The sequence below is a fragment of the Lytechinus pictus genome, chromosome 3 (assembly GCF_037042905.1).
Source record: "Lytechinus pictus isolate F3 Inbred chromosome 3, Lp3.0, whole genome shotgun sequence".
NCBI lineage: Eukaryota > Metazoa > Echinodermata > Echinoidea > Temnopleuroida > Toxopneustidae > Lytechinus > Lytechinus pictus.
Genome location: NC_087247.1, coordinates 72238584 through 72253388, shown reverse-complemented (window position 1 = coordinate 72253388; position 14805 = coordinate 72238584). Strand labels below are relative to the sequence as shown.

The window sequence follows — 14805 nt, the reverse complement described above, 5'->3', positions numbered from 1 at the left end:
GACCTCCGACTGCAGCATAACATGCAGGTCTCCCAAGTCCATCTACCATCCAAGTTTGGTTGAAAAGCGACTTACGGTTGCGGAGTTAGGTGTCATAAGAGAGTCTTGCATGTAAACTTTAACGTTGACCTGAAAATGACCTTTGACCTAACCATGTGACCTCCGACTGCAGCATAACATGCAGGTCCCCCAAGTTCATCTACCATCCAAGTTTTGTTGAAAATCGACTTACGGTTGTGGAGTTATGTGTCATTAAGTTTGTGACGGACGGACGACGGACGGACGACATTTGGATCCCTAAGTCTCGCCTTCACCTCCGGTGGGCGAGACAATAAAATGAGGTTATTCAACCAACAGCAAATTAAACCATGAAATATTAACCTGAACAAAAAAAAAACCCTGAAACCTCCGATCAAAGGCCGTATATATTTGATTTATATCCGTCATCGGAATTAAATACATCAGTTAGGAATGTAGATATAACTGAATGAATCTTTGACAGAGAATTCATTAATTCTTTTTATTAGCTTTTGTGAGGCCACTGGCTTGATCACATACACGCATTGTACGTGCACATGAGTATGGGTTAAGCCCAGCCCACCAGTAAATAGTTTTTGAACTTTTTCTTCTGACGTCGCGGCTTGGGGTACTATTCCCAGGTTGTGACGTCAGATGCTGGGATTCATGGCATTTTTGCCAATTTCGTTGCATTGGTTTGAAGTATCTTTGGTCACATGACGGGGTTTAGACCATTTATCTGTCTAGATAATTATTATAATGGATATAATACACAATAAACCTGTAGACTACTGAATTCTCACAGGCTTCTACATGAGTGATCTAATTGCAGTACGCAACATGTTAAAGATCTAATTCATGCTAGTCTGTGACAATTCATCAAATCCCGTGCAAATGATTCTACATACCTTGTCTACCTGCTGTTGTAACTCTGTATTTTGATTCTCTTTGCTGGTGAGTTGATGCTGATGTTGCTGCTCACTAAATTCAAGTTCTTGCTTCAGCTTCTGATTGGCAACTTCCAATTCCTGTAGCTTATCACTGGCCTTTGGAAACAATAAAGATGGATGTAATGCCAATATCACCATTTGCATTATGCCATATTTGAAATTTTGCCTTTTAGTTCATTGGATGTGTATCTTGTTTTATTTTGTGAATCAGTTCAACTGTCAAGCTGCAATCATATGTTTCAATAAATCTTGAACAGAATAAATATATTTAGAGGAGGTAACATAGAGTTAGAAAATGTGCAAATAAGTATAAACAGACGGAAAGAAGAAGAATGTACTGAAGGACATAAATAAACATAGTATATAAATATGACATAGTAAGAAATTTGTATTGAATAATTGGCTACATAAAAACACACCATACATGCCAAATACATTCAGAACAATGTAAAATTAAAACCAAATAAGAATTCCAGTTTACATCAAATAAAATTGTGAGGTTACTTAATCTAAGGATTTACAGAACAGAAATATGCTCAATAATATGAGGGTGCGTTTATGCGCCACTTTTTTTAACCCTAGAATCATGATTCTGCAGAATCACGATTGCGTTTGGTCAAAAGTAAAAATAAACGTCTTTCATATCACAAACATGAAACACAGAAAAAGGGGCGTTTGGAAAGATGTATCTGTAGAATCACGAACGAAAAAGGTCGTATAAATGCGATCGTGATTTGAATCAAGATTCTATGACATCACTGTGTCAGGCTTCTTCTGGTTTGACTCTTGTCAAGATCAAGGTGCACGCTATGCTCAGTGTATGTCATACTGTGCTATGAATGCATTTCTTGTCATGTGCATTCAACTTCAAGTTCTTTGTTGGTCATCGCATTTTCTACGGCTTTTCATTTTTTTTTTCATGGCTTCAACTTTAAGTTCTAGTAAATGAGGTAACTGGACAGACAATGATCTTAGTTGTTCTTGAGTAAACAGGGTCAATATTAAATTGGATTGACGCTGAAATTCACTTCCAAACACCATCTTCTATAAACCGACAAGATGAATAGAAGTAAACAAAATGAGGTATGATAGAAAGAATTCTGAAAGCAAAAGACTGATTTTTCGAGAGCTGAAACACGTGTGAAAAACCTGTGTCAAACGGCGCATTGTGAATGCGCACTGGATTGGCCCGAATCCGAGGAGAAATAGCATTTTAAGAATGAAGGTCGTCTAAACCCTGATTCTTTGGTATTGTGATTCATGTCTGTCTTTTGAATCATAATTCAAATCATGATTCAAATCGTGATTCGTGCTTGAGGTCGCATAAACGCTGCCTTACTTAAATATAGCTCCCCTGCATTGTCCCCTATCATACCTTTGACATTTGTATCTGTAGATCAGAACTTTGGTTGTCTTTTGTGCTTATATCTCGCTGGAACTGCTGGCGGGTGAAGTCTAGCTCCTGTTGTACTTTCTCCTTTAAAACCTCTGTTTCTCTTAAATGTCCCTGTACCTGTGTACAAAATCACAAGGATGCACATAATGTGGGATATAAAGTATTAATCTTAAAAAAAAATGCACTCAGTCTGATACATGAAAGATAATTTCCCTTGAAATACCTGAATGTATGTTCCCATGTGAATGTTGTTATTCTGTTTGTTGTATGGGGGAATACATACATGTATACAAATGAAGGGAAAGACCAAAGTGAAGAGTGATAAAATAAATGAGGAATACACATATTATGCATACTTTCATATTTTGATAATAATAACAATAGTGACTACAAACCTCAGTGAGTTTGAGTTGTAAGCTATTATTCATCTCTGTAGTTTCTTTGAGCTGTTGTTGTAAGGCTTGACTACTGGACGATGTCTCATTGATACTGGACTGCAATCTAACAATGGAATGAACAGAGATAAGATTCTAGTGAGTTTTTCCCTTAGTAGAATAAAAGATGATAAATAACATAGATACCTATTAGAATATGGAAGTACACAAAATTGATTGTAAGAATGGTGTTTGTAAAAAATTAGATAAATTATGAAGAATCAGAATAAAAAAAAAATTAAGAACAAAACATGTATTTAATACAACACCCCCCAAAAAAAGGGAAGTATATAAACCTCAACATCATATGGTTGTCTAAGTTTATTCTATCAGTGACAAAAATAACAAATAATAAATTGGCTTACTTTAAAACTTCTTCCTTTTTAGGAGCACTCTCTATCTCTGTCTGTAAATTCTTAATCTTAGCATCTGCCCTGTAATGAAGATAGTATACATATTAATGAGGAGCGTCTGCCCTGTAATGAAGATAGGTATACATATTAATGAGGAGCATCTGCCCTGTAATGAAGATAGGTATACATATTAAGGAGGAGCGTCTGCCCTGTAATGAAGATAGGTATACATATTAATGAGGAGCGTCTGCCCTGTAATGAAGATAGTATACATATTAAGGAGGAGCATCTGCCCTGTAATGAAGATAGTATACATATTAATGAGGAGCATCTGCCCTGTAATGAAGATAGGTATACATATTAATGAGGAGCATCTGCCCTGTAATGAAGATAGGTATACATATTAATGAGGAGCGTCTGCCCTGTAATGAAGATAGGTATACATATTAATGAGGAGCGTCTGCCCTGTAATGAAGATAGGTATACATATTAATGAGGAGCGTCTGCCCTGTAATGAAGATAGGTATACATATTAATGAGGAGCATCTGCCCTGTAATGAAGATAGGTATACATATTAATGAGGAGCATCTGCCCTGTAATGAAGATAGGTATACATATTAAGGAGGAGCATCTGCCCTGTAATGAAGATAGGTATACATATTAATGAGGAGCATCTGCCCTGTAATGAAGATAGGTATACATATTAATGAGGAGCATCTGCCCTGTAATGAAGATAGGTATACATATTAATGAGGAGCATCTGCCCTGTAATGAAGATAGGTATACATATTAAGGAGGAGCATCTGCCCTGTAATGAAGATAGGTATACATATTAATGAGGAGCGTCTGCCCTGTAATGAAGATAGGTATACATATTAATGAGGAGCGTCTGCCCTGTAATGAAGATAGGTATACATATTAATGAGGAGCATCTGCCCTGTAATGAAGATAGGTATACATATTAATGAGGAGCGTCTGCCCTGTAATGAAGATAGTATACATATTAATGAGGAGCATCTGCCCTGTAATGAAGATAGGTATACATATTAATGAGGAGCGTCTGCCCTGTAATGAAGATAGTATACATATTAATGAGGAGCATCTGCCCTGTAATGAAGATAGGTATACATATTAATGAGGAGCGTCTGCCCTGTAATGAAGATAGTATACATATTAATGAGGAGCATCTGCCCTGTAATGAAGATAGGTATACATATTAATGAGGAGCGTCTGCCCTGTAATGAAGATAGGTATACATATTAATGAGGAGCGTCTGCCCTGTAATGAAGATAGGTATACATATTAATGAGGAGCGTCTGCCCTGTAATGAAGATAGGTATACATATTAATGAGGAGCATCTGCCCTGTAATGAAGATAGGTATACATATTAATGAGGAGCATCTGCCCTGTAATGAAGATAGGTATACATATTAAGGAGGAGCATCTGCCCTGTAATGAAGATAGGTATACATATTAAGGAGGAGCGTCTGCCCTGTAATGAAGATAGGTATACATATTAATGAGGAGCGTCTGCCCTGTAATGAAGATAGTATACATATTAAGGAGGAGCATCTGCCCTGTAATGAAGATAGGTATACATATTAATGAGGAGCGTCTGCCCTGTAATGAAGATAGTATACATATTAATGAGGAGCATCTGCCCTGTAATGAAGATAGGTATACATATTAAGGAGGAGCATCTGCCCTGTAATGAAGATAGGTATACATATTAATGAGGAGCGTCTGCCCTGTAATGAAGATAGGTATACATATTAATGAGGAGCGTCTGCCCTGTAATGAAGATAGGTATACATATTAATGAGGAGCATCTGCCCTGTAATGAAGATAGGTATACATATTAATGAGGAGCATCTGCCCTGTAATGAAGATAGTATACATATTAATGAGGAGCGTCTGCCCTGTAATGAAGATAGGTAGGGGAAGGCGGGGTAAGTTGTGACACTTTTTGCATTTTGCATGTTAGAATTGATATGACTAATAATATTGTAGAAATAAGTACCTTGCCTCTAGATTTGATTCTTGGGAAATATTTTTTCACCTATATACAACTTTCTACCCCCACACTGAAAGTCATTGTGACCTTTGAAAAAAACGATGTCAAATGGCTCAACTTGCCCCATCTGTGGGGTAAGTTGTGCCACCTTCTGGGGTAAGTTGAGCCATAAAAACTATGTACAAAATGTATGCGGGAAGAACCAGCATGTCAATTTTTATTTAAAGTCTTTTCACTTGCTTATTCTTCATAAATACTAACATCCTCTAAAAGTAAAAGAACTGTCATGTGAATTTGCTCCTTTCTGTCTGCATATCGATGGCTTTTTAGGTTTTTTTTTTAAATATACATTACCATAAGAATTACCATGGCTCAACTTGCCCCTTGAAGGCTGGCTCAACTTACCATAGTCCGAACTGAATGCGATAATTTTGCATCCACACATTTCTCATGCATCCATCATGTAAAAGACTATGGCAAGAATGAAGATCCATGCCTGGACTAACAATGTTGTTCTTATGTCTTTATTATATTTAAAGATGTGTGTGTGTGTGTAAAAAGCACTTATCTATTTCAAACCCTTTTTTACTTTTTTTGCCTAAAGTTGTATTTTTCCCTCTAAAAAAGTATTTTTTGTTTCAAAGTTGAAAAAATGTGGTGGGGTTAGGGTTTATGCAATGGGTCATCAATACATGACACCACCACAATGTCTGACTCATTCATTATTGGCTTGGGGGTTGTGGCTCAACTTGCCCCTATGCTCAACTTACCCCGCCTTCCCCTATACATATTAATGAGGAGCATCTGCCCTGTAATGAAGATAGGTATACATATTAATGAGGAGCGTCTGCCCTGTAATGAAGATATGTATACATATTAATGAGGAGCATCTGCCCTGTAATGAAGATAGGTATACATATTAATGAGGAGCATCTGCCCTGTAATGAAGATAGGTATACATATTAATGAGGAGCGTCTGCCCTGTAATGAAGATAGGTATACATATTAATGAGGAGCATCTGCCCTGTAATGAAGATAGGTATACATATTAAGGAGGAGCGTCTGCCCTGTAATGAAGATAGGTATACATATTAATGAGGAGCATCTGCCCTGTAATGAAGATAGGTATACATATTAATGAGGAGCATCTGCCCTGTAATGAAGATAGGTATACATATTAATGAGGAGCATCTGCCCTGTAATGAAGATAGGTATACATATTAATGAGGAGCATCTGCCCTGTAATGAAGATAGGTATACATATTAATGAGGAGCATCTGCCCTGTAATGAAGATAGGTATACATATTAATGAGGAGCATCTGCCCTGTAATGAAGATAGGTATACATATTAATGAGGAGCATCTGCCCTGTAATGAAGATAGGTATACATATTAATGAGGAGCATCTGCCCTGTAATGAAGATAGGTATACATATTAATGAGGAGCATCTGCACTGTAATGAAGATAGTGTCGTGTTGGGATCGGTAATTATAATATAGGGAAGCGTAATAAGGAACTTTGGAGAAATTTATACAGTTCAAATTACAGAGTATTTAATCATCAATATTCAGCTACAGTTCGAAGTACATGAAGATTCAGATATCATAGGAGACGATGAATATAAAATAATTAAGAAGTTTCAGATTGAGATTGTGAAGTTAAATTAATATTCGATGGACGTCTAAGTCTTGAAGTCAGTCAGTCTCTATGGATGAGTGTGGGTGTAGTATTCTACTGTATATTTTCTATCTCCAATAATCAAGAAGTCTTATTTATATCATTAGTTTTGGGGGTGTAACGATTTAAGGTGGGAGTGATCTAAATTTGATCTGATTGGTCTACCGGTAACTGTCTATCAAACTTTCTCTGGTATAAGGGATGTGGTGATGCTCTGTGCAAGTGACTGGGGCTGGAAGTGTGAGTCATACTTCTTAGAACTTTTGTTCCTTGAAGTTAGCTGACGTCACTGAGGGTTGGTCATTTATGGTCAAGGTTTAGGAGTTAAATGGTATTGGGGGTTTGGGAATTCTTAGATGACATTGGGGGAGTTTGTAACAAGTGAAGGTTAATGACTGAAAGGATAACAGGAAGTTAAATACATACTACATAACAATAGGTATACATATTAATGAGGAAACAAATGCATACATAGATAGGATGAATGAGGAGGGCCCATGCAAAACTTGTAAAGTCGTTGTGCTAAGGCTTGGGCAATTCTCACAAGTCCATGATTCCACATATACACATGAAGAGTCTGCCAAGAAGTAAAATGCAGCAATGGGGAAATAACTCACACTATGAAATTTTCCTATTGTTCTGTAAAATATTGCCTTGACAATATTCTATGAACAATGCTATAACAATCAAACCTTTTGTTTTCATTAATCAAAACTAGATTGAAGTCTTTGAGATGATGAGAAAAACCTTTAAGATTAAACCTGACACAAGCTTGTTTACTGTTTGCCGTTTGGTTGCAGGATTTCAGTTTCAAGTCTATGAAAAGACCAGCTCAAACTATTTTCCATACTGTATTAAAAGAAACATAAATTACACAAAATTATAAAAACATGGCCATGAAGATGAAGTATCTATGTTCATTAGGGATCAACAGTACATTAAATCCTAAAACAAAGAGCATGGAAGTTACATTGATGCATCTACTGACACACATTGTCTCTGAGGACAATATTGAGATTAAATAAATAAAAAATATATTGGTAAACTTACTCTTCATTCCTTGTTTTGAGTTCACCACACTGTTTCTCTAGCTCCTTCTTTTCTGCTTCAGCTTCAAGACTCATCTGGTCCATCAAAGTTTGTATACTAACCAACTCTTTCTTTAAAACTAGGATGTCATCATCAGCAGTTCTAATGTAATATTTGTTTCGACAAAATATATTGAAAAATGATGAAGCTTGTTATCTCAAAATAATAATACTCACTCATGAAGCAAAATTCAAGCAATATACAAGATATGAGCTCTTAAAAAAATTCCAACAATTATAAAACATAAATTTATCACCATTATAAACCACCCAATAACACCATGCTGCCATTGTTATCTGGTCAGACACATACCGTATAATCAGAGGAGGAAGGATAGATTTTCATGCAAAAGCTTAATGAATCTTTCCAAGACTTATGATAAGCAAATTAATGTTTTTATGAACAGTGTGGGCCATGGTCTGTTGTATTCTCTTACTGTCACATCTATTAATATCAGTTCTAGCAACAGCATCATTTTATGTTTGGTGCTGGTGTATTAACTAAACCCAATACCAACAAACACCATTGAACTAGGCGCGTAATTATTTCATGTCTAAATATTATCATTCATAGTGTACTTCATGCTAATTTGTGATAATGATATTACCTTTGTAATGCTTGTGATTCCAATACCTTGATTTGATTTTCCCTGTCCCTCATCTCAAACTGAAAGTTATAAAATGGATTTAAAACAGTCACACACAAGAATAAAATATACAAATTCAGAAAAATCATGATGACATTCTTCTTGTTTACCTATAACTCTAATATTTCTACATAATATCAACAAGAGCATTAAAATTTCATACAGAGCTCCCAAATTTATCAGGAGCAGTTGATTATCCTGCTGTATTTTCATAGTAATAGCATAATGGCTAAGAAAATACAAAATGTTGACTTACTTGAGTGTGTTGCAAGGTTTCTTTGAGAGCTAAATGATGTCCTTTCTCTTCATCTAGCTCTGCTCGTATTGTAGCAATATCAGCTGCCTATTGACGTCAAAGGAAAATACCAGTCAGGACTTGAAACATACTATACTGTGCAACAAATTATCAAGTCTATAGAATAGAATTAATGCCAAGAACCATAAGCATTTTCAATACCAATTATTTTCTAACAATACTGGTTTACATGCTGTATTGCTTTTACATGGGTGCCTGAATGGCAGACATGCTAAAGTAAGCATAATGATGAAAATTAGCTGCTTGAGTACTCCACACAGTAGAGATAAGAACGCTTCATATGTTGCATTATCATTATCATTGTCTTAATTACTAATACTATATCCCTATAATTCAATAATATTTTACAATGGAGTTTTCATTTCATTCTAACAAGGCTATTTCTCACAAGGAATCAGTGAGTTAATTCTTTCAGTCTCATTCTAACATAATGTTAGGATAAAAAAAAGGAGACAAGTTAAATGCCTCTGGAAGTCTTGCATGCATCATGCAATTCAACATTTTAGGACTGTTGACATTATGATATTGAAATATGTAATATTTTCTATTTTTCATTTATCACTGGAATACACATCTAACAATCCGAGGTCATGAGGATCAATGCTGTGGATGCTTTGTTTCAAGGATTAAGGAAATTAATGGATATGACCATTTGCTTAAATTTTCATCTAAGTTTTTTTACATGAGATGACCTATGACCTTGATCGAATTACCAGAAATTTTACTCACATCATGGCTAAAACTCTTTATACACAATTTTAATGCGCATAGAATGAAGCTATTCCTTTGTTGAGTATCATTTGTGATATCCAATTATCATCTTGCACAAGTGTCATTTGCTTTTAAAGTGAGGACAAAATAAAAGTTCTTATCAAAGTTAATTGATCTCAAATGAACTTTGACTTTGACCAAGTAACTTAAGATTTATTAATCATGCTCATTTGATTTGGGATACATGTTAACCATTATATCAAAATGTATTACGCATCAAAGACTTGTGTTTCAAAAGTATCTGATAATTAAGTTTTTGTTTTAAGTTGATACTAGTTAACTGACTTCATATGACCTTTGACCTTGGCTTAGTGACCCGAAACTATATTCATCTATTTGCTGATAATCAATAATCATTACATGTATTTTTGTATGGATTAGGGACTTTTAATTTTTCTTAATTATCTTAAAAATTCAAAATATTTATAATATTGATACTACAACATGGTCAAAGGTAGTTTAAACCAAAATGACCTTTGACCTTAATTATGTTACCTGAAACTCATGTGACATGATCAGTGGTACTTCAATTACCCTGATGTTCAAGTTTCATGAAATAGGTCCTTATATCTAAGTTAAGATGACATATCAAAAACTTAACCTTGGCTTAGATTTGATGTTGATGATGTCATCACCAACGCCATAGCCACCACCACTGCCGCCGCCACTGCATCTCGCTTCTGCTATGCCAGCGATACATCAAATAAAACTGGGGCCGTATTCTAAAAATTGTCTGAATAAAAATATTCTTGTATCTTCAGAGTTAAAATAACATCCGAATTCCGAAAATTCTTGTATCTTTTCTTGTAACTTTCACTCAGTGTGTAGGATGTCAGTGCAATAATGATGCGTAAAGTTAGAAACAACAAATTCATATCTCTGTGCGCAAGATAACATATTGAGATAAAAGGTATTCTTAAAATTCTCTTATCTTTGCATCCTGAATAACTTCCTTGCAAAATGCAAGAAACTTTATAAGAGGTATGGGGCTATTGTGACTTAATGTTGCATGTGATATTTCTCTGTCAAAAATGATAATTTCTTGCTGCATCACACAAGAACATCAAGTTATACAAAAAGAGACATTTTGAAGACATATCAGAGACGGATTGGTAGACTTTTCAGCAATCAAAGATTGGTATTTGAGATGATGTATCTTTTTGGAGAAAATATGACTGGGATAACAGCTACATGTACTTTTTAGCACAGTAGCACACAAGCATAGCATCAGGGGCGCAAGAGAAGTTACGCCTCATGTCAACAATGCACTTTTTTCAGAAGAGATGCTTCTATTGGTTGACCTTAGCATATAAAAAAGTTCAATGATTGGTTGATGATAACATATTGGGGCATGTCAGAGATAAAATAAGGGAAGTCCTTACAGAGATAAGACAATTTTCAGAATACCAATTTGACAGAATTTTAGCGAGCTGTTATCTGGCTGAGTTAGAAAAATATTTACAAGAAAAATTATGAGGATTTTTTAGAATACCACCCCTGAATCTTTTTCACGAAGAGTGGAAATTATCATAACATAGAAGAGAGATGATATTATTCTTACCAAACTAGCAGCCTTTTGCTCCATTGCATCTTTGATGGTCTTATAATTAGCTGCTGTTTGTTTGGATTCTGCTAAATCTTGTCTTAAAAGTACAACCTCAGAAGATACTGTTTGTATAATCATGAATTAAAGCAAGTAGGAATAATGAGCCATGTGTCATTTGACAAAATAATATTTTAAGCTGATGTAATGGCTTATCATTGTATATTGTGATGTCGGAAAATTATTGCATTCAGGGACTCATTAAAATAAGAATCACATATATAAGAAACACAAATCTTGAAATAAATTTCCATGTACTCACAAACATACATAAGTAAAAATTTAATTGTGATAATTTTTTCAGAGATGATTTTATATATATGCCTATATCCTTCGAAAGGGCAAAGTCTATGAATGGGTTTATTCCGTCATAATACACGAGACGAAGGTAGAGGGCGTTAAGGTGCATTATGAACAACGAAAGAAGACAAAAATATTTGTCTTAAACACAGATGTAGAGAAATATATATATATATATATATATATATATATATATATATATGACTGGACAGTGTGTGGTACTGCATATAATAGTAAATTACAGTTGATATATCAAACAGAAAAAAAGGTCTGCACAAATTTTTCTATAAGAAATAAGATAAAATAATAAAAATTATTATTTTGATATTTTTTCTGGTCCTCTCTTTCCCTATTATTCAGTCACATATGGATTCCTTTAACTTAATAATTGTTTTTCAATGTCGAATTTATACATCTTCAAAAATTATAACAAGTAAGCTTTACAAATTTTGTGACAGCTTCAAACACAGTAAACATGTACTTACAGAGTGACCTGCTCTCCTCTGACTTTTTCAATTGCTCTTTGAACAAATCTGTATCATCCTGTCAAAATATTAATCAAATAACATGCATAATGAAAACAATTATATAAATGGTGTCACAATTAGTAATGTATGATTCATATAAAGTAGTATGTAAACGTGGTATATGTGAGTGAGTAGTTTGATACATGTATAAACACTATGTTACAGCAACATTCATATACCATTAGTGTGCTCAAAATATTAGTGTGAATTCTGTTTGCCATCTGTACGAAATGCCTACATTTTCTTGACATCAGCTTTGAATTTTTATGAAGACAAAATATCAAATTGAAGGGACAGTTGCTTTTCTTGAATGCCAGATTTTAAAGTGGGTATTATAGTCCATAATGATTGTAATGAAGTCTGCAAAGTTTGGTTATAGCTTCCTCTAACTCTCCATTGCAGTCACATTAAAACAGAAAATGAATTATTGTCAGGTGTTAAAATGATCAATTAGTATCTAGCAACAGTATACCCTAATACTTTGTATAAAATCTTTTTTGCTGAAGTAAAAGAATATAAATTCTTCCAAAATATATTTTAAAAAATCCTAGTTAGAGGTTCACCCCTGACGAAGTTGGTTTTTATACAAGAAAGAAAACAAATTTAATGTCATGTGATATAAATTCCATTAAATGCTATTTTCTCTAAAATTGCTTCACCTGTGCATTCCACATTGGACATCTTATCATATACAAGCTTCTTTAAGAAAAATATTTTCAGTCACCAGGAACCATAACAGGATTTTATGGAATTTATAATTACACGGGACATCTAATTACTTATGATGTCACAAAATCAAAGCTTTGAGAATTCATGACTCTCTTATGGTTTGGTGGATTTTGCTCATACCTTCAAATACATATATATTTTTTTCCTGCATTTAGTAAAATACACTTTTCATAAGGGTAAACTTCCTCTTTAACTGATATTTTTTTTAATCTAGGCTAAAATATTTGTGTACAATTGGCTCACTATTAACATAGGCTCTTCCCCAGACTTTAATCTGTCCACTTCCTTCTTCAACTCAGTAGCATACCATTTTTCTTCCTTCAGAGAGAAACAAAAGACAAACATGCAAAATAAACCACACATGCATATTAAATTAGTATACCAAGCTGAAAAAACCCTGTGCAAAGAAATAGAGGGGCAGCGAGAGGGAAAGAGAAAGAAAGCGAGAGAAAGTGAGAGAGAGAGTGATAGAAGCAAGGAGGGAGAAAGCCAGTGGGCTGTACTATGCTTAAGAGAAGCAACCCGGGGGGGGGGGGGCCACTTCCATTCACGAGTGGATACTATGCGCGACCATGGGGTCTCGAAAAGCACCCTAAACACGTAATTTCCATATTCTGAAAATGCACCCCTTAACAAGTATTGGCGTGTGAAACCCTACCCTTAACAAGTATTGGAAACAAAACGATACTCTTGGCAAATATTCCCTGAAATGAACCCCTAAACAAGTACAGGAATGTTTTATTGTTACGGGTCCTTCGGTCGTCGGCTTTACCTTATTTGGTTTAGTACAACCCCACCTTCTACACCTCGCGCAAATCGGACTCTAAACACGAAGTGTTGGGGCAAAAAGGACATCCTTTATAAAACATCTTAATTTTGTTTTATCATCCCCACAAATTCGACCCTAAACATGTAATTTTCTGAGCGAAATAGATACTCTTTTTTCATTATTTTTGTGTTTTTGACACCCTTATCACGTTACGTATGTAACGTGCCCTATCGTGAAAAAGACATCCTTTTTACGTGTTTTTTTGGTCGCGCATGGTATCCACTTGTCAATGTAAGTGGCCCCCCCGGGAGAAGCAATCATACAATTATGACAATGGGTAAAATAAAGTAAGCACAACTGCACAAGTACATTCCATGAGAAGAGGGAGAAATAGGGGAACAACTATAGACAGACTGAGAGTAAGGAGAGAAAGGCGAGGGGGGCAGATATAGAGATAGAAAGAGAATGAGAAACAATAAATCTTTAGATCAAGCACAAATTCAAAGCATAAAATGCAAGCTGGTATGCACTAAGGATACATTTAAGAAAATATTTGAACCATTTCTGAAGTCATGAGGTAGAAAAAAGGTCTGAATATTCTTTCTTTAATGAGGGATGGGTTTAGAAATATAAAGAAATTAGGAATTAGGAATTCTAACTCATCCTTGCAATCAAACCCCTTATGACATGACTTAATACCTGTGCTCCTTTAAACTATAAATTCTGCAATCTTCAATCTTGCTTACTTTCAAAGAGGTCCGTAATTCACTGACTTCCTGGCGTAAACTCTCAAGATCCCCATCCCTGTGTAAGAAATTAAAAAGTAAAGTGAGAAGAATCATGACGCATCTACAGGAATATAATGTACAAATTATTAAGATTAGATATAAGATTTTAAAGAAAAATAGGGCCCTCTGGAGTGGCAACTAATCTCGGTTTGAAGCAAAACATTCCCTTGACTTGAAAACTATAGATTACATTTGCATTTGTTCTCAGGATATTATCGATATATCCATACATGCACATATACAGTGCGTATAAAAAAAAAGTTTACACTTAGAAAAAATCCTGTAAAATTATATATTTGTAATATCCTGAAAATTTTTCCACATTTAAAGATTGGTACAGATCCATTTAAGCAAATGACGATATAACTGTCGAAAAATATTTCCGCTTGAGTGAGCACCACTGACTTTTGAAAAGTTAGTGA

At 34.8% G+C, this 14805-nt stretch overlaps 1 protein-coding gene across 3 annotated transcripts in view; it reads right to left on the bottom strand.

Annotated features, from left to right (window-relative positions):
• The window catches only part of LOC129256739 (early endosome antigen 1-like), a 50634-nt gene extending 36182 nt beyond the window's left edge, over positions 1-14452 (bottom strand). For 2 of the 3 annotated variants that reach the window (XM_064097679.1, XM_064097681.1), the window contains exons 1-11: positions 14342-14452; positions 13070-13144; positions 12056-12113; positions 11229-11335; positions 8837-8923; positions 8542-8600; positions 7896-8036; positions 3164-3232; positions 2760-2865; positions 2344-2481; positions 927-1064 (exon numbers count right to left, since the gene is read on the bottom strand). In XM_064097679.1, the coding sequence (XP_063953749.1) occupies positions 927-1064; positions 2344-2481; positions 2760-2865; positions 3164-3232; positions 7896-8036; positions 8542-8600; positions 8837-8923; positions 11229-11335; positions 12056-12113; positions 13070-13144; positions 14342-14437 (1074 nt within the window). In that variant the 5' untranslated portion in view covers positions 14438-14452. The remainder of the gene's footprint in view (positions 1-926; positions 1065-2343; positions 2482-2759; positions 2866-3163; positions 3233-7895; positions 8037-8541; positions 8601-8836; positions 8924-11228; positions 11336-12055; positions 12114-13069; positions 13145-14341) is intronic. The other variant, XM_064097680.1, reaches the window with a different exon arrangement.
• Positions 14453-14805: the final 353 nt, after the last annotated feature.